Source organism: Nothoprocta perdicaria, unplaced genomic scaffold (genome assembly GCF_003342845.1).
Source record: "Nothoprocta perdicaria isolate Ctin4 unplaced genomic scaffold, notPer1 scaffold_208, whole genome shotgun sequence".
Lineage (NCBI taxonomy): Eukaryota > Metazoa > Chordata > Aves > Tinamiformes > Tinamidae > Nothoprocta > Nothoprocta perdicaria.
In genome coordinates, this window is record NW_020455294.1 from 238,307 (window position 1) to 265,322 (window position 27,016).

The window sequence follows — 27,016 nt, forward strand, 5'->3', positions numbered from 1 at the left end:
GCCCCGCGCCGCCTCCTGCTCCTGGCCGCGGCGCTGGCGGTCGCCCCGGCGCCCGCCGCCGCCTTCTACCTGCCGGGCCTGGCGCCCGTCAACTTCTGCGAGGCGGACAAGGAGAAGCCCGAGTGCCAGGTGAGCGGCGCGGCGGGCGCCATGCCTTCACCGGGAGCGGCCGCGGTGCGTGCGGGGCCCTCCCGTGCCTGCTGCGGCCCGCCGGCCCTCCCGAACCCGCGGCCTCGGGGCGTCTTGGCTGCGGAGCCGCGCGTGGAGCGGGCGGCCATCGCCGTACACGCGTAAACGCTCAGCAGAGCTCACAGCACTGAATTACTTCCTTTGACCGTCGAGGAGTCGGTCCCCGCTGCTCGTTTGGGTGAGCTTTGGTGGTGTTTGCCGCTGCCGTGGTGGAAGTTGTACCTTGAGGCTGAACGGGAAGGTTCGGGAGCGGCAGTTCCTGCAGTGACGCTCCCGCAGTGCGTGGCCTGTGAAGCTGTGCTGGTGGAAATGGCTGTTTTACACTTCCTGAGTGCTCGGCTTCTGTGAACTGTGAGAAAGGGGCCCACTGGTTTGGAAAATAAAGGTCTTAAATTGTATGCTGGTGCTAAATAACTTGCACTGTATCCAGCGGTGGCTATGAAGCAGTAAAACRGGTAGTAAGCCAAATGTGTAATGAAGCCAGAGTTGCCATGCATGCCCTTTCCCTGGTTTGTTTCTTTGAATGTATTGTTCAATTTGGACCACCCAAATTTTGCACTGAATACAAACCCATGCATTCTTTCACTGTTGTTTCTGTGCTGCTTTTATAGCAGTATTCCAAAAACTCTCCTTTATAGGAACTTAGAAATCTTGTCAGGAAATGGCCCCTGGAGGCCACTTAACCCAACCTCGCTCTTGAAGCAAGACTTGCCAGCGCTGGGTCAGATCAACTCTGCCCTTGCCAAGCTAAGCCTTATCGGTGTCTGGGGCTGGAGAGGGCACCTCCTTTTGGGATGACCTGTACAGTACTGCACTGCTTCCTTGGGGCTGTTTTTGTCTTATTGTCTAGGCCAGGACTCCAAAGCTGCTCCTCATGGTTCTTCCCAACCTCTCTGAAAAGCATTTCTAGKCTTTCAGTTATTCCTGTTTCTAAGCTGAGGTTACAGAATGAAAATTTTGAAGTCAGGTAAAGTCAAGTAAAGCCTGACTTCTGTATCCAAGCTGAGACACTTAGGTGATTGTTTTCCCTCAGATGCCTATTTATTTATTTGTCCCATGCAATGTGCACACAAYATTTGAGTTCTGGTCTTGAGAATCCCCTGAGACACATAGCTAGCAGCACGTGAATGCTGTGATTCACAGCTTTTCCTCCAAAACTGTTTCCTARTCTGCTTGGCCTTGCCCAGTTTGACCACCTTCCGTGTTTCTGGTTGCAACATCTTCAGAAGTGGAGTATGGTCAATGCAGATCTGAAGAGTAGCTCTTCCCTGAATATTAAGAAACTTCAGTGTGTTTAAAAAAGTTCAGGATCACCTGAGTGAGTTTATTCCTCCTGTGGAAACCAGCTAATCTCAGAAGGCCTTGGAGCAGCTAAGCCAGTGTCTTGCTGCCGAGAGGGAGAGGTTTCATTGCTGTGTTGGTGCAGGCAGCGTGTTCTGCACTGTCCTCTGAACAGTCCCAGCACACGTTAAACTCTTATGTGCACCTGGCAAGATGCTGTCTGGCTCCTTGCCAGGCTGGCTTTCCAGTTTTCTGCTGTGCTGGTGAGTCTGAGTGGCCTGTGGAGGTATGACAGGAGAATGCCAGCCYGAGGGGAAGCGGCAGGTCTGCAGGGCTGGGGGCAGAGAAGGGACCAGCAGTGACATATCCATGCTTAGCGAGTCCTTCACCAGCTCGCAGCTCTTTGTGGAGCTGCATCCTGACTTGCCTGTGCTCAGCTACCACAGACCAGGAGCACAGTCCCTGGCTGAAGCTCCAAGTTGCAGAGAGGTGTGAACATTTCCTTCCCYACTTCTCCGGAGAGAAGGACCAAAAGAACAAACAAACAAACAAACAAAAAACCCTCCTCCAGAATATCTTAACTTGGCTAAGCTTGGGTGACTTCGCACTGGGAGGCAAGGGCCCTTCTTGTGGCGATGCACTTCTCATGCTGTAACACTAAGTAGGCTCCTTGCTRCTGGAAGAGGGAGATCTTGTTCCTGTGCTCTCTGCGGCTCTCRTCTCGTAGCACCTCAAGATGACTCCTCTTGCTTTGTTGCCAAATTCTCCCGTTCTTTAAATTTATCTGGGTAATTTTTTGTTGTTGTTTTTTTGCTAGTTGACTAACTATGCAAGCAAGATAACTGCCCAAACTAGTGTAAGTTAAGCAGCTGAAATAAGTAGGGGCCCCGGGACTAGATTAAGGAGAGAAGGGTGAGCCCAAGCGAGGAGCAAGAAGAGCTCTCCTGCTCAGTAGCCACTAGCAGCCCAGCAGCAGTGAATATGCATGGGCCAAACTGGAGTGGGAAGCCACAGCGGACTGGATTTCAGGTTCTTGCTCCAAAGCTGCTAGAGTTCAGCTTTCTTTGTAAGTTGCCTTACATTCTCTTTGGAAGTAGTTTCTGTTTAAACTTAAAACACTGTCTTAGTCTGAGTACTTTGTTTGTATACTCCAAGTCCAGCTTTCAGTTGCTGTATAATGAGTTATTGTGCTGAATTTAAAATTTGCGTGCTAGTAATGTGGCTCCAGCTTGCCACACTGAACTAAAACACTGGCGTCTATTTTAGTTTTATTTTTCTTGTGCATTTTTTACTTGTTATCTCTCATTTTGCATGTTTATGTTGGCCTGAATTGGTTACTGCCTTTTTTGATGGGTAGAGTGTTGCTTATGCTTTCAGCAGATATGACATAAAATGCTCTGTAATAAGTTTCAAATGMGACCTTACATTTTCAGTTTGAGACTTTAACTTGACGTATTGACATATACCATCAGTTTGGCTGGTGTAACAGTGCTGCTTCTCTTAACTCTTTCAGTCTGGAATCGAGCTGTTTGTGAACAGACTTGACTCGGTAGAATCTGTCCTTCCCTATGAGTATACTGCGTGAGTATGTTAAGCTTATGTGCGCTGGAAAACACTGCTTTAGAGTAACTTTATTTTTTTAAGTATGTATTTTTAACCTTTATACATTAGTTGTCATTTTATAGATCACAGTGTTATTGTTGTAGCCTGTAGCCAGATGAGTTAAAGTAGTAATGAGGTGTGAACTTCCCATCAATTATCTTAATGAGGTGTTAAATGCTTTCTTGCTACACTTAATAGGAGTGCACAAAATATATCAGTGCCTGGTACGACTATTTAAGTTGGTATTTCAAACAATGCTTTCATTATTAGTATTGAAGAGTGTAAGCACTAGTTAGAGCTKCAGTTTAATGAACACAATGTGATACAGTTGAGTGTAGGTTAGAAAAAGTTGAAGGATATGCTGTTAAATCTGTTGGTGAATAAAAGTGTCGTAATATGTTTATTTAGTGGCATTTGTTGTAAAGAAGCTGTCTGTACTTTTTTCCCCTCAACATTCTGGCCTATGTGATTCCTTCCAGGGCTGTTGTGAAATTGTATGTGAAGATTTTATCCCTGGTTAAATTTGCTCTGAATGAGGAAACTCTTCATTACTTGGGGAAATGTGTGTGACCCTATTAAGTAGGAAAAAAAAAGAATTTTGGCATAATCTGATTTAAAAAAAAAAGTTTTTGTTCTTTTTTTTTTCTTAATGGAACTATAATGATTTTTTTTTTTTCAGTTGGCTTTTTAGATTCTAGGAATAAGTCATTTGTCTAGAGAGAAAGCTGTTACTTCYGCGGAAGGTGTTGATTGGGGGGGCATTGTATGAGATCTAGTATTTGCCAATGATAGTATTTTATTAACTTTTGTATGCTTTTTCTAATTCAGGTTTGATTTTTGTCAAGCAGAAGGAAAGAAGCGTCCATCTGAAAACCTTGGTCAAGTCTTGTTTGGGGAAAGGATAGAACCATCTCCTTACAGGGTTCGTTCTCTGCCAAAGACATTTCAATAACACACAAATTAAAATTTATCAATGGGGGATCAGAATGCTGAGTAGCTGCTTTAGACTTGGTCTATAGAAATTTAAAAACCTGAAATTSCACACAGTGGAAATTTGTCAGTTTAACCTAGAGTTAAAAAAATAGCTTTTTTAAAATTTTTTATTATTATTACTATTATTCCCTGTGTTTTATGTAAGGGAGGGCTAAGCTACCTTATATTCAGCATTAAAAATAATATATACAGAAGCCTACATGTCGCACAATTTTTTTAGTAGTGGCAGTAGTCAATCCTGAAAGCTGTCAAAACTAGGAAATTTTAGCAGTAAACTGAAGCAGTATGTCTGTAGGATACAAGTGGTATTGATGTGCTTCTCTAGTCTCTGTTTTTGTATTTTATTTATCTGTTAAAAATTGTTTGCTTGCTCTACTCATTGTAGTTACTCATGTCCTGCAAGGAGTGGATTTGAGCTGTGGTTCTTTGGCTCGGTTTATAATGCAGCTTCCTTTAGTGCTGGAAGCAGACTGCTTTAGTTCCAAGATCAGCAGTTCATATAAGCTAGTATTGGAAATGTTTACTTGTGTCTTAGAGCTGCAGCTTCCAATGCCATAAAGTTTTTTTTCTTTTTTTTTTTTCCTTTTCTTTGGAATCTCCTAAGCTTTGGTTCCTGTTCCTTGGCCATCCTGTTACATGGAATTAGAACCTGAAATCTGAAATCTTTGTTGCTACTGATAATTGCCCAGCTTTCTTTTATGATGCTTGAAGCTGTTGCTGATTCATGTTGTGGGAGAGAACATTCTCAGCTGAATTGGCCTGGATAACATTGTTGCTCTGAGGTCAAATGACATGTAATAAATAACTTAAAAACAAACACAACCTCCCAGATTATGATTGGTAAGAAGGAGCTCTTAGTGTAAGGATCATACAAGGTACTACATGATCACAGGAGAGTTCTAGAACACCGAACACCGAAATAAAAAACCAAAATAAAAAAACTTCTCTGGAGGGTTGCTGTGTTAGTAATTGGCTAGGAAATTTTGAACCTATAGGAGAAACTGTTAAATTCTGGAATTACCAAGTCCTGGCATTTTTGCTGATACGTGTTTTGTTTTTCTTAGTTCACATTTAACAAGGAGGAAACATGTAAACCTGTTTGTACAAAAACATATGATACCAAGAAGCCAGAAGATAAACAGAAATTAGACTTTTTGAAAAAAAGTATGCTGTTGAATTATCAACATCATTGGTAAGTTGATGCCAAAACTCATGTTATTAAAAACACAGATAAAATGTATTTCTCTGTCGTATTCTGTTTTCTCAGACTTGAAGCAGCCACTCATGCTGTAAAGGCAGCGAGTGCTTTTCCTGCTCTTCTAGGTAACAGATATTGGACCTACTTAGGCGTAGAATATGACTCATAGATGTAAATCTTCTTAGGAACCTCTTGAATATTCCCAAAGTTGGAAATCAATAGATTTCTCTGCTTGCACACTCTTCTGGCCTATGCATGTTTATGGAAGTGAACAAGGAAGTAATTAAAAAAAAAAAAACCCACCCTGTGAAAGGTGTAGTACCTTTAGCAGAGATCTTGAGTGTACAAGCCTAAAGCAGAAATAAGCAGAGACACTGGATTTCGTTATGCTCCTGTTAAATAATATATGCATTTATAATACTTGACCCACTTTGAATTTCTCTGGTGGATGTTGTTGTGGCATAAAAATTTAGTTTTAAGCTTGTGTATGTATGTGTATGCAAATGAAAAATATAGTATTCAGCACTATCACCCTGTTGCTTTCTGAGGCAAATGTGTTATTTTTGTAACAACCCCCAAACTTCAAGCTGATTGTTAATAGAGAAACTGCAGCAGAACTGTGTAAAACTAATTGCATGTAAAAGTACATCAGACTGCTGAAAAATCCACCTTTGTAGCGGGTAGGATAATGCAGGTTTCCCCCTCACACATGGCTTTAAAAAGTGGAGGTTTCTGCCTTTTGTGATGAATGAGGTCCAGGCGTGTGGCATAGGGACATATTGTAGAGGGATCAGCAAGGTAGCGTAAGTGAGGATTTAGTAGAGGTTTATTATCCAGCTTCAATTTGTCATAAAATTCCTGGGGAACACAGATGGTGCAAAGTACTTTCGAGGTTTTAAAAGCCACTTAATAAGCTTAGGAGTTGACATTCTGAATTGAACTCAGCAGCTAAACTGATCTCTTGTCTGACAGTGTTCATCAGCAGATGTTCCAGGGAGGCCTATAAGAACACTTGTATAGCATAGTTCCCCCTCACATATAATCTTTTCAAGTCACTTTAAATTCGAAGATTAACTGTGGAAAATGATTTGCTGCTTAAACTATCAATTTGTTCCAGCGTGGCTGCTTGAAGGCAGCTCGGGATGTCTGTGCTGCAGAAGGAAAAGCTTTATCACAGCCCAGCTCTTCTGCAGTAGGCTGATGACTTGCTTGTTCTTGCTCTCTGAAAAGAGAATACCAACAAAAGCAAGTGCTATCTCCAGCATATATTATGGAGTTGAAATTCCAAATATGATTTAAATGTAATGAATCTGCTGCTGGAATAGCTGCTAGTAAGCAGCTTATTATGTCAAATAGTATGTGGGGAAATGAGTAGGATTTGGGTGGTGGTGCTGCTGTTCAGAGCTCCGTGGGAGTCTTTGTAAACTGTAGATGTAAACTTTTTTTGGCCCAGTGATGCACAAAGTGACTTCTGCCCCGTGACTTCATCTCTGACATTTACTAATGGACCTGCAAAAACATACCTCTGAGCAATTACTATTGCTATAAAGGCAGCTGTTGGGTTTTAATCCATGTTTAAATGGTTTTATTTTGGTTCTTGTCTTTCAGCTCTTAGGAAAAACTTCATAATGTAAAGAAACAGGCGTTTTCCTTCTCTTTTGCAAAGGGACATGTGACTCTGTTGGATCATGTCTTTTCATGTGGTTGTGTATTGTTTTCTGACAGCATAACTGATGTACAGCATTYTTCTGTAGCATAACTGGTGTATTTTACAATTTCATAATTTTCTGCAATTCCTCATAGGGGCTTGAGGTTCCTCTGCAAATTTTCCATTAAAACCAAATTGTAAACTTACTGGGTTCAGGACTTCAAGAAGATATGACCTTCTCACAAAATTTTTATTCATATAGAGGAAGCAGATTTAAAAAAAGAAAAGAGAGGTTGGTTTGAAAGCACCTACGTTCCCATAAGTGTATGGGTTCAAAGGCTTTTCTTAGGTAGACCRTGTATAGAAAGATTCCGTTCTTTCACAGAACTGCAGCACCTGGTTAGCAATTTGCTTCAATAATGAAAAATGAGATTTGCACTTTGGCTTCAGTGAAGAGCAAAAATTTACATTATGCCATGAAAAATCTATTGCAATTGAATAAGAGCATATATTGCAATTGCAAATATTGCAATTGAAAGAGCCTGCTGCATGATTGAATATGATTAGGAATACATATACGTGTGCGTGTGCTCATATAGGCAATATTTAGGAAGATTTTTAATTTTATCTTAAACTTGGAAGAGTAAATTTTAGCTGTTTTAGTGGATGGTTCAGGCCATTTGTAAAGACAGAATAGTGAAACAGTCAATCAGTGGAATTAAGAATTTATGTTTTGTCCTATATTCCTGAGAGGACTCTGAAATTAGTCCAGTGAGAGGAATGTATTGGTGCTCTCAGAGAAAGTCTCCCATTTCCAAGCCATTCTCTAAAGAAATTTGTATTTTTAAAAGGATCATATTTCGGTCAGAGCTGCATACTGCAAATCCAACTGGGCTGTGTGTACATGGTACCATTTTAGACTGAGAACTAAAAGAAATTTTATTCTTGTATTTAACCTTCCAATATTTCATGTAGCGTAATTAGATTACTGATTAGCATGTTAGTTTGTCGATATTAATCTGTTTTGAAAGACTGTGAAATAACAGTGTACCATCTACAGGATTGTGGACAACATGCCTGTGACGTGGTGCTACGATGTYGAAGATGGGCAGAGGTTCTGCAACCCTGGGTTTCCTATTGGCTGTTACATTACAGAAGACGGCCGTCCAAAAGATGCCTGTGTTATTAATGTATGTTCATGAAATTCTACTATTTTTTAAAAAGAAATATCTGTTTTATTAGCATAGAGATTGGCATTCAGCTCTGTCTTGTTTCTGTGATGAGTCCTTATGGTGTTAAGAACATTTATTCCCTAAAACTGGGTGAGTGTTTTGATGTCTCTGTAAGTACCACAACTTGTAAGCCTCTCCTGTTCAGGAGAAACCTTTTGGCTCCTCTTTGTGTAATGGAGAAAAGCTGAGAAAAGATGGGAGAAGCGAATTAGGAACTCACATAACCTTTAATACGTGTAGGGCGTGCAAGAGAAGAACTATGTTATCCTTGGTTGCCTGAGGAGGTCAGAACATTCTACGGCTTGGACTTCCTGTTTTTGTGGGATAGAGTGTTTTCTTGGAAGCAGGTTTGCGTAGTTGTGTTTGTGTTCCTTTATATGAAAGTTAATCTTGAGAGATTGTTTTTCTCTAAAACAGTATGGGCTAATGCAGAATGTACTTCTCTTGCAAGGAAGAAAGATCTTTTGAATAACTATGGATTTGAAAACTCACTCTGGTCTTCAGATTACCCCAGACCTCCTCTATAGAGATGAGATAGGATATAGTTTCTCACAGCTGATGARTGTTCCTAAAGAAGACGATTGCTGCAGTTCCTGACCTCTTTTCCATCCCTTTCATAATTAATCATTTTCGGAGATGGTAATGTGAACCAATGCTGAAAATAGATTAATGATCAAATGTACAATAYGACAATATTCTTTTAACCTCATTTAAATGAATTTTGAGAGTTTTTGGTAGAAGAAAATATARCCTAAAAGACAAGTAATTGAAAAGCTGTAGAAGAATACTTGGTTCATATCATCATGCTTATAGTTAGGGCCCTTTGAGAAAAGTGGTGTGGAGGAGTAGCACCCTGAAGAAAGTGCCAGCTGAGCCTCAGTAGACATAACTTCTGTGCCTTAACTTGATGTTTGACTGCCTGGATTCAAAGCCCATGTGTCCCTTCTCCTGAGATTTGTGTTGAGCATTCGTAGTGGCTGCTTGTTGCTCTTCCATGGACATTTTTGGTGTGGACTAATGAGGTGAATTATATTCCCATAGACAGGTACTTGCACCATTTATCCTGGGAGGTTCTGTTTCATCTATGAGAAAAATACTCAGTGTGTTTAAGTAGTTAATTGTTCATGGAACACTTGTAAGAAAGTCGTCACATGTCCTATTCAACTTCGACTTCATTGGGCAAAATTGAACATTTTCAGTTATTAAAACATATAAAGTTTGTCTTTTTTTCTTTTCTTAATCTTTGCAGTCAGAATTTCATGAAAAGGATACCTTTTATATCTTCAACCATGTTGACATAAAAATATATTACCACATTGTGGAAAATGGAGCTCTGGGAGCAAGACTGGTTGCTGCTAAACTTGAGCCCAAAAGGTTAGTGTTGAGGAATTAAYTTGTCACCAAAGAGCGGTCCATCCCTTTGGTTTTGGGACCTGTTGCTAATCTGAAATGCTTTTAGGTATGTGACTGGTAGATTAGCTTTACTATCGATTATGTAATCAATCGTTAAGACAGTGTAGCATAACTTTGCTGTGAATTCCATAGATCCTTCTGCACTATTTTGTATTTTGGCCAGAAGACATAAAATAAAGGTCCTGGAGGTCCTGTGTATTCAGTGAAGATGCCCCCGTATCTTAACTGGGGGAAAGTGACTGAATACATTGCCTGAGGCATCAGTAAGCAGGGTGCAACATCTGATGTCGTCAGCGATTAATATTTAAATAGAAAGATTTGACAACCCCGTTGTCATTGTTCTGGTGTCTGTATGACCTTTCCACAACTAATGTGTGTTTTATCACCTCTTGGCATCTTGTATCTCTTTCCTCTTGTATTCTTGGTATAACTGAGCTTATTGCATTGTGCGTCARTATCATGATCAACATATATTTCTTTCTCTGCTGCCTGTTTTGACAGAAGTTAGTAATTCCATTGTATCATGACTTTTGCTTGGTAGAAGAAGCSTCTTGGGGACTCTCTGCTCTGGAGACTGTGTTGTCTAGTTCTTCACAAGCAGCAACCTGTGTTTGAAAGTTTTGATGGCAAAAATTTCTTCACTTTTGATACATTTCTTGCAAGTTCTCAAGCTCAGTAACTATTAGGAACAATTTTTATATTTAAAGGAAGAGACCTGAATGAGCCTGAGACTTGTATGAGCTCGTATAAATACTTTTAAAAATAGTATTATCATGTAAACAGCTTTTATGTTGTGTTTTTTCTTCCCACAGTTACAAGCATACTCATCCAGAGAACCCTGACTGCTCAGGAGTACCTATGGACATAAGTAATAAGGCTAATGGAGAAGTCAAAATTGCGTACACATACTCAGTTACTTTTCATGTGAGTGTTGAGCTTTTTAATGTTAGCTACACCTTAACAGTAAATCATGTACATTAATAATCTTAAGTATAAGAGATGGATAATTAACATTATTTCAGAATAGGAAATTGGTCATTCTGAAACATTTTAATGTATTTCAATTGTTAAAATATATTAAAATATCTATTAAATATTTTAATGTATTAATACATTATTTAGTTTTAATGTATTAACGCATTAATTTTAATGTATTTTTATTTGAACTGGAATATTACATATGATATAATATAAATATGGGTTAAAATTTTCRTAACTCCTCCACTATACTTAAAAACCTGTATGGTTTTTGAGATGATTATACTTTTCTGTGTCTGACTAGGTTGCCAGGTACATTAGCTCCCAATCCAAGTGCTAAACCTGAGAAATAACAGGGTTTGCAGATGAACATGATTGGCAGGTGGGAGCTGGTCGTTTTCTGCTTTTCCTTCCCTGGAAATCTGCCCGAGTGCAGGGAGCTGATGCTCTTTGTTCCTCTGCTCTCTGTTTAAAAGCAGGGAAGCAGTATATTAGGCAGCTGCAGGGAGCAATATTTGAATATCTCTTATCCTGGTGATGGGCTAGGCAGGTGCATTTTTTTCAGTGGAATCTGATGAAAAACCCTTATGCGGAGCGTTAGTCTAAGACCTCAAAAATGCAAATGGAAAGGTAGGAGGAGTGAAGGCTCTAGCTAACTGGCCCTGTTGACTCGGTGTATGAGTTGAAGGGATAACTTTGCACAGAGCTGTCACAGCTGGTCTTACTTCCAGCCTTAATGATTCTGTGGTCCTTCTGAGGATGAAGGAGTCTGCTGCTTGTCGTCTTTGTCTCATTGTGGATTTTCATCAATAGGCAATTAACAGATGAAAAGGATCACTAGGACAATGTTTGATTTTGTTTAAAACACTAAACAATTTTCTTGTGCCAACTGCAAAGTCAGTGGTGTCTTTCTAAATCGTGGCCCATTGTCACATCAACACTTTCATGTCCTCCGTGTTTCTAGACTTGGAGCTTGCTCTAGGATTCAGTTCAGCTGAGGTACAATGGAGACAAAAGGGCTGATCTTTAAAGTTAATTGGAAGGTTATGCTGAGGCTGGGTGGAAACCACGGCCCCTGGCCTAAGGAGGCAGTGAAGCAGTGCTCTGGTCACGTGAGTTCTTCTCCACACTCTCTCAGACAGGAGGCATTTTTTCTTTCATAGGCTGCTGTTGTGGTTTGGAGTTTAGCAGGACTTGGCTCTAGTAATGTGCTGGATTACATGGCAAAGTGCAAAATAAGATAAACGCTTGCAGAAAAATACGTGAGAGAGGTTATGTTGCATAGGAGAGTTGTTCATTGTGACAGTCGGTCACGATGCTGAAATGTTTTTGTATGCTATAAAGTGAGCGAGTTTTGGAAACTTGTGCAAWGTTAATAATTAAGGAGTAAGCTTAGCTTTATGGTATTATATTATTTCTCATGTAAAAACGACGTGTCCTGCTGTGTGTGTCACCTACTCTTGTGCACAATGTCGTGTCACCTGGAGGTCCTTCTCTGACACTTTGTCAGATGGGCAGATAGGCCCCCTCAGGAAGAGGGAGACGAGGCAGTGATGTGGTTCCATCCTGAAGTCACTGGTGTAGTGTACAGACTCGTTACTTGCATTGAGACATAGTTTTTAGAATGGTCTAGGTACCTGATCTTGCTAAACTTTCTAATCTACTGGCTTTTATGTTTTTACAGACTGGATGCATTTGGAAGCAAGCTTTTGTATATTATGTATTACTGAAATAACACCCTCTCAGCAAAGCACCTTGCTCTTTTTGTTGTTTTTAGTATTTATGATTTGTTTAGTAGCAATCTTCATTCTGTTCAGCACTATCTATTTCATTTGTTATGAAATAACAAACAGTAGAACATTTGTTCTACTCCTGAAAAGTGAAACAAAAATTCTCCGAAGCATTTCTGATCARTGAGTAGGTTGAGGAATAGCTTCATTTACTGACAATGTAGACATGTTAGTAGTGTCTTGCTGTACAAGCTGAATGGACTTGCAGGAGTGGTTCATAAATAATTTGGAGATGAAACAAGGTCGTACTAAAGCAAAGAATAATTTGGACAGGTTGCTACTAGGAAACGGAAAGCTGTGCTCAGTACTGTTTTTGCAGCATCACTTGCTGTTGACTTAAGTTTGCTTAAAACAACAACAAAAAAAAGATATTTAATGCTAGAGCTGATGGTTGTTTGAGTTCCACATGAATTGATGCCATTCTTGAAGGGAGGAAGCACAGTTAAATTAATATGATATAACTTAATGTCCTAAAAAAAATACAGGTGTTCGATACTACCTAGAAGATATTTTCTTCTAGATTCTGTGGTTGAATCTTAGGTTTGTTTTAAGCAGGTGCTATTAATTGGCTTTATATCCACCTTAAGTCTTGTAAAATGAATTTTTATTTGTCATGTTGAAGATTGCCTTACATGAATAATGATTTGTAAATTGGAGACTGGATATATCTAAACCTGAGACATTTACTCTTTCAGGAAGAGAAAAAAATAAGATGGGCATCAAGATGGGATTATATTCTGGAATCCATGCCACACACTCATATTCAGTGGTTTAGGTGAGAAGGAAGATGTTTGTATTCTGCTCTTCTGTCCTGAAGGATTTTCATACTGGAATTTCAATGCTGTTTTTTATTATTTTTATTAATGCAGTATCATGAATTCCCTGGTGATTGTTCTCTTCCTGTCCGGCATGGTAGCTATGATTATGTTGAGGACGCTGCATAAAGACATTGCGAGATACAACCAGATGGATTCCACTGTAAGTCTGCAATGCACCTCCCAAATTAGACCTGGAATATAATTTTGTATTAAGCTGAATAATGCTCGGGAGTGGGCTATGTACATGGTGATCCCTTATAGTAAAGTGTCACGCTTGCTTTRCAGGAAGATGCCCAGGAAGAATTTGGCTGGAAGCTGGTTCACGGGGATATTTTCCGGCCCCCAAGAAAAGGAATGCTGCTCTCTGTGTTCCTGGGCTCTGGCACGCAGATCCTGATAATGACCTTTGTTACCCTCTGTAAGTAGAGAGTGGTGCAGGGGGTGGCTCTGCACAGGGGTTCTCTTGCTGCTCTTTGGGTGGCACTAGTCAACGTGGTAATTTGTCTAGAAATCCTTTAAAAGACTAAGTTTAGGAAGAGAGGAGCTGGTAGATTAGATAAGCACCTAAATATATATAGATGAAAGAAAATAACTGCTGAGCTGGCTTTAGATCAAATGTAGAGTTGAGCTCTAACACTGTGCGTATCTGCTTTGCAGTTTTTGCTTGCCTGGGATTTTTGTCACCTGCCAACCGGGGAGCCCTGATGACCTGCGCSGTGGTCCTGTGGGTGCTGCTTGGCACGCCGGCGGGCTACGTCGCTGCCAGGTTCTACAAATGTAAGTCGGAGCTGCTTCAAATGACACGGATTCAATTCATTAGTCTGAATTATCATCACAGAGCTGATTTTGATTTTATAGTTTTATGATTTATCGCTGAGTAAGATAGAGGAACATATTTAACAGAAAACAAATACAAAAGTTACGTCATGGTTGAATGGCAAAGTTCAGTTGTTTCTGATGTGATCGTGTCTGAAGTCCCCGAATTGCTCTCACAGCTGTCTATATATGGAAGGGGGAAAGAAAGTCCATTTTATTAATACAAACTACTTCTGCCAACTTTGTGCTTACATTTTCCTACTTTGTGTGTTTTAGGCGCAGATGTTACTTTTTCACACTTCTTTTCCCCCTAAATCACGAACTTTTGTACTTGCTTTCCGGACATTTTGGTGGGTTGTCTGCATTAGCTTGTTTCTAGCTGTTTGGGAGGCTCGTACTGGTCAGATGGAAGGAAAAAAAGTTATAGTAATTCTGTAGTGTGGAAACCCACCCAGTGGTTTTGGGATAATAGTTGCTACTCTTTTCTTCAGTTGATGCCTCTTAGCCATCATTTCAAGACCTACAAACTTGCAGTGGTTTGTGTCTCTAACGTTAGGTTTATGCTAAGGTAGAGCATGTCACTCCACCTAMAGCTTGTTTTACCTGCCTTATCTAAGGTACAAGACTGCTCATGACTGAGCTAGATCTTTTGGGCTCAATTCCCTCTGACTGAGCTAGGAAGGGAGTTGGTTTCYGAACTATGACTTGGCTGTGGGCATTGGAGCCCTTTGGTTTCTCCTGACCATTATGCAGTTTTCATGTTAGAGGAGAAACACTGGGGAAAGAGGTTAGTATTTTGTAGGGAGTTTTTCTACAGCGGTGGTGATGAGGTTGTAAAATATTCCCTTGTCCTGCTCCTCAAGCCAATTGGACTTTAGTGGAGCGAAACTTCAGGACTGAAGGCATAGCTTAAAACAGAAGTGCTTTTACATCGTGCTGGGTATTTTGTATTTTGAAAGTGCTTTGTAGTGTGGTGATGGTAAATGGATCTCTGATGAGGAGGTGGCTCTTTAATAGTGTTTCATATTGTGTTTATTGAGAATCATTTAGTTGATACTTGGATTTTTTTTAGTGGAGCAGGCACCGCTCCAAAGGCGTCCATGGGGCATCCATGTCCATGGGGCATCCATGACAATTGGTGGATATGTACTGTATAGAGAATGTACACATGAATATTTCTTATATTGAACCTTATTTATATGAATAAAACGCTGTGCAACATATGAAACAAAATACAAATGAAACCTGTTCTTAATTTGTTGTTGTTAATGTAATGTTTAAAGACAAGCCTGATGGAAAGTAAATGGTTAACCTTAATAACCAGTGCCAAGTTCTACCAAGGTTTTATGAAGGGATAGAAACCTAATTAAAATCCCTCTAATCATAATCACTTCTGRTTCTTGAAATAAAAGAGCCTATCATTATGACACTGCTCAGATGAAATTGTCAGCTTCACTGAATTCCAGCAGGATATTTTAATTTGGAAAGAATGCTGACTAGAATCCTTATCAGTGTTGAACAAATTCATAAAGATTTTTTTTTTTAATAAAGCTTATCCTTGGTCTTGTGATACCACCACYGCTTATTGCTTTAAGACTAACAGTCTTACTGTTGTGGGTTAACTTGTTGGTCCTGAGTTGCTTGTAAGATTCTTGCTTTTCCCTTGTTTTATTTTCTACTCAAACCTGCAGTCAAATGTTAGAAAGCTTAAACTACTTAAAAACAGTATAAACCTGAAGTGCTTAAAGGCTTAAGTACATGCTGCAAATCTTTATTTTAACATCAAGAGAGAAACTCATTGGAGGCCCAGCTTGTTTATTCAGATACTTTTCCTGACCTTGGTTTGTGGCCGCCTTTGTCCTGCAGCTCTGTGACTGAGCGGTATGATGTGGGAAATTAATTTGCCTAACTAAAGATGCAGTGTACTGTTTTAAACTTGGGCATGATAGCACATTATTTGGGTCGTTGCAAGCTAAGTGTAACAGCTAAATGGACTGGAAAATTAATAGTTGTGAGCTTAATGCATGTTTTGATGACTGTCAAATATTTTAATATAGCGTTTGGAGGTGAGAAATGGAAAACAAATGTCCTGCTGACATCATTCCTTTGTCCTGGGTAAGTCAGAATATAGCCATGATTAAAAGAATTAAATTGCTTTTGTGACATGCATAACTCTTTGAGCATCAGCTCTACAAGTAAATCTTATGGCATCATCCCTTTGCTCCAGAAGCTATGAGAACACCAAGGTGCAGTTGACAAAGATAAATGCATTAATGGCATATCATCCTGAGATGTTTTTTTTCCTCTGTAAGCTTTTTGTTTATTCTTGACACATGAAAAGGTTAATTAATTAAGCACAACGTGACAGGGAGTTTCAGACAGGCCCACTTTGCCACTGGTTTCTCTTGTCCTCTTGGGGCTGTTTCTGCAACCGCACTGTAGTTGGTCCTATATGGTGTCATATACTGTACAGCCCTTGTGCTAAATTCTCCTACTTAATCACAGCAAGCAGCCTTCCCCTGAAGTGTAGTTAAGACAGGYCTGTATTTGAGACTGCTTAGTTGGAACGTCAGCTCCTGCTGGAGTTCAGTCCCACCAGATTAAGATAGAAGGGCTAGCTTGACCTCTTCAGTTTGATATTTTATGTATGTCACTCGGTTTTAACACAATTGCAGTAAAATCTTAGCGCAGTGCTGTTGCTAACATTATTAAATGTTGAGTATATCTGTTTTTCAGAATCGTATTTGCAGACTTYTTTATCATGAACCTCATTCTGTGGGGAGAAGGCTCTTCAGCAGCGATTCCGTTTGGCACTCTGGTTGCTATTCTGGCACTCTGGTTTTGCATATCTGTGCCACTGACCTTTATCGGGGCCTATTTTGGTTTTAAGAAAAATGTAAGTGCTTTTCTTAAATTCTTTTGCAAGTGTGAGTGTGTGCATGCATGTGCTGTGTAGACTACGAATGAAGTAATGCTGAAGTCAATCTTGTCAAGGTACTTCACAATTGCTATARATACTATAGATACAGATCAATTGCACTTACTCCATTTTACTTAACTGCAGTTCAGMACTTTGTTTTTTTCTGATAGTCAAGTTGAAATTCCAGCAAAAAATCTGCCTTATAGAACAACAGTTACTTTTAAAAGGAGAATTCGATAAGTTGCAAGGCAACGTAAAAGATACGATAAGTATGTTAAAACTGAAACAAGAAGCATCTTGTTGGTCTTTCTGATCTAATATGTAAGGAAGGGGAAGGATGACAAAGTGCTCATTTATCTGGCATAAATTTTTCTTCCCACCACGCTGATCTGTGCGTGCAGCTTAAATCCATGCCAGATTTAATCCTCTCACTTGGTACATTTACCCTAATGTGATTCTTGAATTATGCCCTAAAGAATAACACGCAGGGGTGATTTTTACAAGGGAAATCAGTCTACACCACCACATCCTGAAGACAAAAAGTGGAAAACGAGCTCGGGCTCYGTAGCAGATCACTCATCACTTAATCAAAGACAGAAATATTTGTTGCCCTGTTTTCTCCAAGAGGTGTCTCTTAGATGATTTGATGCGCAGATGTAGCTAGCAGTACCCATTGCAAATGTAGATGTCTAGGGGTAGGTGGCTATATTTTCAATACACACAGTAATAAACTTGCTAGAAGCAGACTTCGGCTTTTCTTCAGTCCCAAAAGAAAGGAGAARGTTGATGTTCAGCAGTCTCTTGTTCTCGTTTAAAGGCTATTGAGCACCCCGTTCGCACAAATCAAATTCCACGTCAGATTCCTGAGCAATCATTCTACACGAAGCCCTTACCTGGAATTATCATGGGAGGCATCCTGCCTTTCGGGTGCATCTTCATACAGCTCTTCTTCATACTTAATAGCATTTGGTAAGTTAACTGCGATCCAGTTGAACTTTGCCACACACAGCTGTAAGTTCTCTGTGAAAATCTTTCTTCAGGATGTGTTTTGTTTGGTTTTTGTTTTGGGAGGGATGGGGTCTGCAGCCTTACGAGGACACTGACAAATGTGAGCACATCACTCCCATGTTTTGTGAGTTAGAAGGCATCCAGTGCCTGTGTGGTTTGGGTGCGCAGAGGAGCGGCTGCRATAAGCTCAGCCACCTACAACTGGCCTGCAGTATTCAAATAGTTGGGTTTCTGACTTGGTGTGGGAGTGGTTTTGAAGCTGATGTACTGTCTGTAAATTGAGAATAGCAAATATCTTAAAATTGGCTGGAGTTTTTTGCTAGGCTAGAAAACTCTTATTGCTCTACTGAGAAGGAAAAAACCACTGAAAGCTTTTGCTAAATCTTCACAAAGGCACTGGGGAGTAATTCCTTTAAACGTGCAAAATAACCCGCTGAAGACTGGTTCAGTGTAAGGGAATTCTGACGTGAGCTCATAGCACACTGACGAACTAATCTCCTGTGAGCAATCTGCCTTCCTTCTGGCACAATTTAGTTACTGAATCTCTTTAACCTGTTTCTGAACCTTGAGCAGGTGCCTGTACCCAACGCACGCGTCCACAGCACTTGACGTTTCCAATCGTTTTGCGGTTCTGCCCCTTTGATTGAAATGTGAGGTGAAATCCAAGTTCTCCTGGAGTCGGTGGAAGAGGTCACACTGACTTCACTGGAACCGTAATTTCACTTGTTATGTCCAGTCAGTTAGTTCCCACAACCCCAAATAGCAGGGATATGCTTTGGAATTGCTTCCCAACAGCAGTCTCACTGCTTGGAGACTAGAGCTGCTGAGGGTCATAGTCTTTGTTCAGAAAGAAACTGAGTCCAGGGTAGGACTGCACCAGTGACAGGACCTCAGTGGGAAAGGAAATAAGGGGATGAGGATATTTCTGCATATGAAGAAACAATATTAGAATATCATCCATTTTAAACAGTATTTTTTGGAAACTCTCTTACAGGTCTCACCAAATGTATTACATGTTTGGCTTCCTGTTTCTGGTGTTCATCATTTTGGTCATTACGTGTTCTGAAGCCACAATACTGCTCTGCTACTTCCATCTATGTGCAGAGGTAAGAAATATTCTTCAGTTTTCATGTTTCATACTGCTTAAAGGGTATTTAAACATAATTTAAAGGTTTTGGTGATAGGAAATAAGTATTACAAGGTTAAATATAGTTACTAGATGTCTTTGAAGTGTATTTTTAAAAGGTGAAGCAAATTGAGGCTACCTCTGGCAAAACGTGTAATGAATGTGAATCCCTGTGCTGAATACTGCTAAGTCAGATGGCTCCTCTCAGTTTAAAGCCCAGTCTGCTGCAGGTGGGAACTAACGCATGAGCCCACCTGGATCTGTGCGCTCTTGTGCGTGCACGGAGCTGCAGAGGAGCCCCTGTGGCAGGCAGCAGTAGCCCCGGCTTAGGCAGCTGTCGGGGCTTTTAGATTTCTGCTGATTTGATACTGGGCTTTTGCCTTCTTGTGAATGGTTCAGTTAAAGCAGAACTGACGGTAGYTTTTTGTATGTATGCAAACAATATGAAAATGAGCTTGTGGGTGAAGCGATAACAGAGGAGGTTTCCTCGTAGGGCTGTGTTTGCTAAGGTGATCAGCGTGTAGAGGTGGATGGAGTCTTGCTCACGTCTTTTTTCTYTTTCTCCCACCTGCTTCTAGGACTATCACTGGCAGTGGCGCTCGTTTCTCACTAGTGGTTTCACTGCAGTTTATTTCTTAATATATGCAATACACTATTTCTTTTCTAAACTGCAAATCACAGGAACAGCTAGTACCATTTTGTACTTCGGTTACACCATGATTATGGTTTTGATTTTCTTCCTTTTCACAGGTAAGTGCATGAACCTTTGCTTAAATGTTGAGTCTGGCTTAATTCAGGAGAACCTTTACCTTGATACAGGAGCATAAATTAGTATATGGCCTTTAATTTCTGCTGAGCTAGTTCTGTTGCATTTTGCAACTCTCTGATCACAAAATCTAACAAAGCTCATGAATCTAAAGAGGCAAAATGGAGAGGAGGCAGAAGTGAGCCGCATGTCTGGGGAGTTGCCTACGATTGAGTCTTCAAATAGGGCTTCTTCGAGGGAGATACAGGAATGAAATCYGGAGTGCAATTTATTAACCATGTGACAAACTCCATTTTTAAGTTAGTCGTCTTTGGGGAGAGGGGGAGAGAGAGGGAAAGAAAGGAACTTCCAAAAACATCGGGTCTAAAGTTACAATGGTAATTAAAAATAAGTCACAACTTAGGTGGGATAGAGGGAAGGGGTAAAAGATGAGGAAGAGTTGACAGACTGTTTTTTAATGTTTTCTCTACTCGAACTTTTTACCTGCTTTCTTAGTTGCACTGTTACAGGGATGAGGAAGGCCAAGGGAATTATTTATGCAAAGTTCTGATAAGACTSTATCAGAAATATCTTCTTTGTCAGCTCTTGAAAAAGTGCCCATTTAGCGTTGTGCTGGTTCACTCTTCAGTGAGTGGGATGAGGTGCCAGAATCTTCCCTTTGACATCCTAAATATTGTGCAGGAGCCTTCAGTGGCAGTGTGACAAACACGGCCCCTGTTTGGTACCCAGGCCTCGGGACCCCTGCGTCGCACCCAGCCACACACGTGGACGGGCTCTGTGGGCGTCAGTGTAGGGAGCAGCGTTTTTAAAACTCATTTGAAATGAGAGTTGCTTGGGAGGCCCGAAAGCCCCASGTTGATGGYGAGGCTGCGTGTTTCCTGCAGCCCTGGTGGGGATTTCCTGAAGCCTGGGGGTGGCTGCCCAGGGAGGCTGTGGAGYCTCCTTCTCCGGAAATCTTCCCAASCCGCCTGGATGCCGCCCTGTGCCMCRTGCTCTRGRTGTSCCTGCTGGAGCAGAGGGGTTGGACTCGATGATCTCTAGGGGTCCCGTCCTACCTCAGTCACTCTGTGAGTCTGTGATTTACGTGGCTTTTCTGCACCTGAGGCCCTGCACAACTTSCCTCATAGAATCATAGAATGGTTAAGGTTGGAAGGGACCTTGGTGGGAAATTTCCGTGTCAGTGTTGAAACTAGATGAGGGTACCGAGGAAATTAACCTTAGTGTCAGCACCTGTGAGGCCTCGTACGCTTTGAGACCTCATAGGACTTTCCCCACCCCAGTTCAAGTACAAATAATCCTTTAATTTGAGGAACAGTGATGTGTTTATAGCCTTGAATAAGCGGGTCCATTTGGTTCGGTATGCTAAATTTCTTTGCAAATGCATTCATTTCTCTCTAATTWTTGAAGTGCTTTTAAGGCCTTACAGAAAAAGGTCAAGGTAGGGTAAAGAGATGGGCAGTTTTTCCGTTTCTTAAATGAAATAGCACAGCAGCAATTCAGCCAAAACTGTTCCCAAAGGCAGCTGACGTCCCGTGCCAAAACGATGAAGAAGCTGCAGGGAGCGAGTGGTGATTGTGGCATGGGAGCCGCTGCGCTGCTGCTTGCAGRGCTCCCTGGCGCCCCGAGCTCTTGCTCCCAGCTGCCTTCCAGGTCAGCGCTCCGGCGCAGCAGGCAAAATCCCGGGAGCGCCGCAGCGAGGCCGGGGCTCGCAGCTGGGGCCAGAGCTGCGGAGCCTTCTGCACGAGTCAGTTTAACATCAGGAGCTTGGCAAGCGTGAAGGGAAGGATCAGAGAAACGCCCGGACATCATTCATGGCTCCTTGCAGCTTCTGTGTGAATGGGCTGGCACACAGCTCCTGGCTGTGCTGCTCCTTGAGTCTTGCATTGAGAAGGTGGAGGGTTTTTTTTCCTTTGCTTGTTTGTTTTTAAGGGCTTACCCTTAGCTTGCGTGGGAGGTACCTGTGGTGTTGGCAGAGGTGCCAAAATCAGGTCATCTTCAGGGCTTTGTGCCTGCCCCAGTGCGTGTGGGAAATAGAGGTTTCCCTGGCAGGTGGTCGGAACTGCTTGCAAGGCCGTTATGTTTGGAAGGCTGTTTTTGGAAAGAAATTGCAAGGCTGTATTTGGAAAGAATATGGTTAGAATGGAGAGAGGGGAAAAAAAAAAAGGCGATATTAATTGCTCTGCATTTAAAGGAATTTGTTCGATCTGCACAAAGAAAAGTGATGCRACTAATTCTGCTTTAGCTAGAAGATGTAATGAGGGGAACAGACTTCCCTTTTCAATTTCAGTTCAAGTTTGCTTATATGTTTCGACTCGTAAGTATTTAGATGTGCTTATCTTGAGGTATGTAAAATAGAAACGTTTTCAGCAGGAGACACAAGTTCCACTGTAACTTCACCATGCTCTGAAAATTGCATTAATCTGATTTAAGCAGGGATAAATTCAGCACTGTAATTTCCTGAGACCCTGATGCAAACCCAAGTAACATGAAGCCCTTTGGATGCTGTTGCTGTGGCTGGAGTATTAAATGTAGGCTGCTGTTCTGCCCAGTTGAGCAGGTCGGTTCGCGTGTGTAGGTGGTCAGTGAAGAGGGGTGAAGCGTAGCAGCGTGTGSAGGAGCTGAGCTGGGCTGCGGCGGGAGCAACGGAGGAAACAGGGAGGAAGAGCCGCCGCACCGGGAGCCCTGCGCGGGCTGAGCCCCGCGGCGGTGGCAGCAGTGAGGCGCCTCGCACGCGGGTTGGGGCTGCACAGGCTGCTCTGGCTGCTCTGTTACCCTCCCTGATCTGTKGGATGCGGTGAGGACTAAAGGAAGGAGACTGCACGTGCATGTATCCTAATTTACAAACTATAGGTAGAAACTGAGGCCGTCTCCTATGCACATTGTCCCAACACTTACTTATCATATCTATTTCTTTTTAGGGACGATTGGATTCTTTGCCTGCTTTTGGTTCGTAACCAAAATCTACAGTGTGGTAAAAGTTGACTGAAGAAACCCATGTAAAGAATTATCACGGAGGAGGTTTAATCTTCATTAACGTAACTTAAAAGACCTGGTCTAGCTGAGGAACCTGGACTTGATCAGAAGTATTGGCTTCCTGTTCTTTAAGAATGATACTGAATATGCAGCTGCCCCCAAACACTTCTTCCACTAACACGTTTGTATTGTGACTTAACCTGTTTGCATTCAGATCTTAATGAAGATCAGAGTTAGGATATTTATGCATTTGTAAATACAACTATACTTTAAAAGAAATGTTTAAATCTAACAGCAGAAAAGAAGTGGCTGTATTAAACAACTTAAGGATACTTCTGATTAAAGTACTACTGTAAATAGGATTTTCTAGCTTGGTAGGTGGGATGAACTATTTTTCTTTGAGGGAAATGAGACTTTTTATTAAGCTAACTTTGAAGGATGACTCTTTAAGACGTGTTGCTTTTAGTTCGGATGTGATTTTTATTTTTTACTGTATTATGTCCATAAATATTCAGATTTCTGTGATTTCATTAGTTTCAGTGTTCTTGGCCTTTTAAACTATGTGCCTCTGAGTCCTTGAATTTATAAATTCATAATCTAATAAATATTGTAAAAATGTCCTGGATGGGTCATTACATATTAGAAGTTCATAAAAATCTGTAAATACAATTATACTGATGAGGGATGCTTAAAAATTGCATAAAGTATTTTATGGCATTTTCAGTGGTCGGTTAATGTATATTGGCACACCTTTCAATCAGCAAGCAATGCAGCTGCTTGTGCTCCATGGCTTGAACACGGACCRTGTTTGTGGCGCATGGGATGGGGATTAGACACGCGCTTCCCAAAACGCTCTGCAGCACTTAGCCTGGCTGGGATTTTTCCAGAAATCTGGAATGGAGGTGTGGGGAGGGGGAGAGGATTTTAATGCACAAGTCAGCACCTGTTGCTGGTCTTGCTTTGAGAAGATCTCTATGATGGGTATCTGCTACGGCAGCTATTGCTGATTGTGTGTGACACAGGCTAAAAAGCAGAAAGGAGAGATGACTATTTTTGCCTTATATCAAAAGACTACTGTCAGTTTTGGATGACTTAGGGTTCAGCCTCTCTTCACTTTTGCCACTGGAGTGGTTTGTTCATCCCTTGTTCAGTAACTCGGTTTCTGTTTGACTTTTGGCATGTTTTCACAAGTTCACCACAACTTGATTTCACGTTAAACTGCATGTACCGGTTTGCCATTCACAAGGTTTTTTTATCATTATTATTTTTCTCTTTACCGGTTCACTTTTCTAAAAGACCTTAACCTAACGATGCTTGAATATGGAATCCAATAAAACTATCTTTGGATAAGGCAGCTTGTCCTTATTCGCCTCCCAAGAGAAGCGCCGGCTTCAGCTGAGGCCTCCCACCCTCGGCCACGGGTGTGGGGCTGCCCGTGGGGCCGGGGCTGCCCGTGGGGCTGGGGCCGCCGCAGGCTTGTTCCTGTGGGTGCCTGCTGTGCCCTGGGAACGCTGCGCCCAGGGAATGCTGCCCATTCCCTGCGCAGCGGGAATGACATGTGCAGGAATGTGTATGTGTCTTATTTTCACCTTCAAATGTGCTTTGTGAACAGTGTCGTTCCCTGGAATCTGAACCTACTGCATGCACACAATCCCAAGCAGCCTCTGCTTGGAATGTGTGTGACTGCTGGGAGATTGAAAGGGCCGGCCTTTGGGGGACAGTCGTTGAGGTAACCCAGAAAGCACCCTGTCAGAGACTTTGCAGAGGAGCTGCCCTCAACTTGTTCCATTCCTAGAAACCCAGTTAGGCCTCAGAATATTCCCAGTATTTAGAGCTTCTGTGTGGATTAGAGGGTCAGAATATTCTGTGTGCGTTGTCTGAGCTTCAGCTCTCTTCAGAGGTGGGAGGTTTCCTTTAAACTTTCAAAATAAGGCCTCTTCTRCAATTTTCCTACGCCGGGAGGCATTTTCTTTAAAACGTCCTCACTGCAGCGATTTCTAAGAAAATGTAAACGAGCAGAAAGTTCAAGAGGTAGGAAAAAATCTATTGAGCTGCATGGAGTCGGAGTGAATGTGGACGGAAATATTTCAGAGCGCTGCCACTCTTTTGCTAGCCTGTAAATAATCTGAAGAAATGGATTCTGCAGGTGTATGGGACCCTGGATGCTTGTGGGTGGAGGAGGAAGCCTGCGCGGGGTGCTAGGAAGGGATGGGGAGGCCGCCTGGTTTTGGAGCGGGAGCTGGAAGGCGAGGGTAGGTGGGTAGAGTAGCTCTTAGCTCTGTCTTCTCTGCGATGGGGTCTCTGCAAAGGGACARTTTTAGCTCTGTTGTGTATGGTGCCTGTATTTCCCCCCCCCCCAAAAAAAGTACGTCTTGAGGAGGACGGGGCAGAACAGGGTGGAATTCAGGCCAGCGCCGGTGAACTTTGAGGCTCGGAACTGCACTGATCCGAATAAGCTGTTTGAATCAACAGGAAACAAAAGTCGTTTTTCAGGCTGAGCTGAGACGATACAAATCAGACACTGCAAGATGAGAAAAACCATTTCCCTGAGACCAGCCAAGGCAGAAAGGCCAAGCCTTGAGTGAAGAAAGAGGGGCTGGACAACATCCGCACCTGGATGACACGGACTCTGTGGAGGCAGCACGTGGGTAAGCCCAGCTGGTGAGGGGGCAGGCACAGGGACCTCATGCCGTGGGGCGGAGCGCTGTCCTCTCTGTGTCCATCCACCCTCCGGTCCGGTCCTGGGAGCAGCTGTACCTGAGTTTCTATGAAGTCCTTGCCCCATGGATGAGCAGTTCCCCCAAGTTGTTTTCCTCCCAAAGCCCTGCTTGTTCCCCTGTGCCCAGGGTCGCCCGTCGCCTGGATGTGGAGGGTCTGTGAGCAGAGAGCAAGTTCATCTCCTCCTTTGCGTCCCTTTCTGCCTTGCTGTGACTGCTTCTCTGGAAGCTGCCTTCGTTTCCCGTGGTACTTGACCCACGTGATGAGCTGTTGGAGCGCCTCACAGCCGAGTATTTCCTTACGGGAAAGAAGATGATGGGGGCAGAAATGTTCTGGTCTTCACCTGATGACGCTGTTTCCTACAGTTCCCCTCTGGCTTTGCTTCCATTTTGAGTGTCCTGCGTTTCTCCTTCCAGCAGTTAGCAGCAACCTGCTTCTACGTCAGCATAAAGCTGATTCCTGCAATGCTGCCGCTGTGTCTCAGGTGTAGCTGTGGTGCACGCAGGAGCATGTGGACAAAGACAGGAGCCTGCAAGGACTCTGTGAAACGTGACTGTGAGTGGGTCATCGTGAGGCCGCTGCCATGAGCTCCCTCTCCCTCTTCTCCTCTTCCTGGAGCTCGTTGCTGTTGCGCCGGGGGTCCAGCTCCCACTGTGTGTGTGACAGTCCAGCCCTGCAGCTTCCCAGGAGCCCAGCGCTTCCAAGGAAAATGYCTTTGCGGCTCTTCCTTCCCTCAGAGGTGTTTTAGCATCGCCTGCTGGCCAGCGCACGCATAACCYGCAGGAGCGGAGTTAAGGGTAGGACAGGCAGCACCCAGAGCATGAGAGGGTGGGTGCCCCCCAAAGCGTCCTACTAGGACGCGGGGCTCTCTATCCTTCTCCCACCCTTTATTGTTTTCTAAATCCTTGACGTTATATCTTTTATTATGCACTGTGATTCCGATGTTCTGGAAGTGGGAAACCAAGAAATCGGGGTACAGGACAGTGTTGGTGACCACACAAGTGATTTCCCTGCGCCGACGTTGGCCCCTTCCTCTAACGCAGCCCTACATCTTGGCGCGGGCCCGTCAGTCAGTCAGTTCCAGATACGCAGTCCTGCTGCGTGAGGATTCACTGGCCTGTTAACCAAGATGCTTCCGTCGCCTCCCGCCAGCTTTCCTGCGTTCCCAATAAAAGGGTGCCAGGGAGGTGGCCCTGCACGGGGCCTGGGAGGGAATTCCAGCGTGGGCTGTGCCTCGGGCTCAGTGCTGAAGCGCCTGCTCCCACTTCACTGCGTGTGCCGGGGTCGTGTCCCACGTGGAGCCCCGGCAGGACTCTCTGCACTGACGGCTCCAGCCACTCGCTCCTGGTTTGGCTGCTTCCCTCCTGGAAGGGCCCCGCGGGGCACAAAGGCGCAGCCAAGGGCTGAGCGCTGCCTCCAGACAGAGCTGGTTTATTAAAGCACGGGTTGGYATCCGAGGTGTCCGAGGTTGGAGCAGGGTGTTTGTGACAGAAGATGCTTCTTGGCTCCAGACCGGAGTTTCTGAGGAGAGCAGCACAGGCAGACAA

General features: G+C 42.7%; 1 protein-coding gene across 1 annotated transcript in view; it reads left to right on the forward strand.

Moving 5' to 3' along the window:
* The window catches only part of TM9SF2 (transmembrane 9 superfamily member 2), a 23,990-nt gene extending 231 nt beyond the window's left edge, over nucleotides 1-23,759 (forward strand). Inside the window, exons 2-18 of the mRNA XM_026038329.1 lie at nucleotides 6-129; nucleotides 2,984-3,051; nucleotides 3,901-3,994; nucleotides 5,130-5,257; nucleotides 7,972-8,101; nucleotides 9,393-9,517; nucleotides 10,369-10,480; nucleotides 13,020-13,099; nucleotides 13,194-13,302; nucleotides 13,428-13,560; nucleotides 13,800-13,919; nucleotides 16,016-16,073; nucleotides 16,695-16,854; nucleotides 17,696-17,847; nucleotides 18,881-18,992; nucleotides 19,591-19,762; nucleotides 22,697-23,759. Coding sequence (XP_025894114.1) covers nucleotides 6-129; nucleotides 2,984-3,051; nucleotides 3,901-3,994; nucleotides 5,130-5,257; nucleotides 7,972-8,101; nucleotides 9,393-9,517; nucleotides 10,369-10,480; nucleotides 13,020-13,099; nucleotides 13,194-13,302; nucleotides 13,428-13,560; nucleotides 13,800-13,919; nucleotides 16,016-16,073; nucleotides 16,695-16,854; nucleotides 17,696-17,847; nucleotides 18,881-18,992; nucleotides 19,591-19,762; nucleotides 22,697-22,764 — 1,945 coding nt within the window. The 3' untranslated portion in view covers nucleotides 22,765-23,759. The remainder of the gene's footprint in view (nucleotides 1-5; nucleotides 130-2,983; nucleotides 3,052-3,900; nucleotides 3,995-5,129; nucleotides 5,258-7,971; nucleotides 8,102-9,392; nucleotides 9,518-10,368; nucleotides 10,481-13,019; nucleotides 13,100-13,193; nucleotides 13,303-13,427; nucleotides 13,561-13,799; nucleotides 13,920-16,015; nucleotides 16,074-16,694; nucleotides 16,855-17,695; nucleotides 17,848-18,880; nucleotides 18,993-19,590; nucleotides 19,763-22,696) is intronic.
* The last annotated feature ends 3,257 nt before the right edge of the window (nucleotides 23,760-27,016 follow it).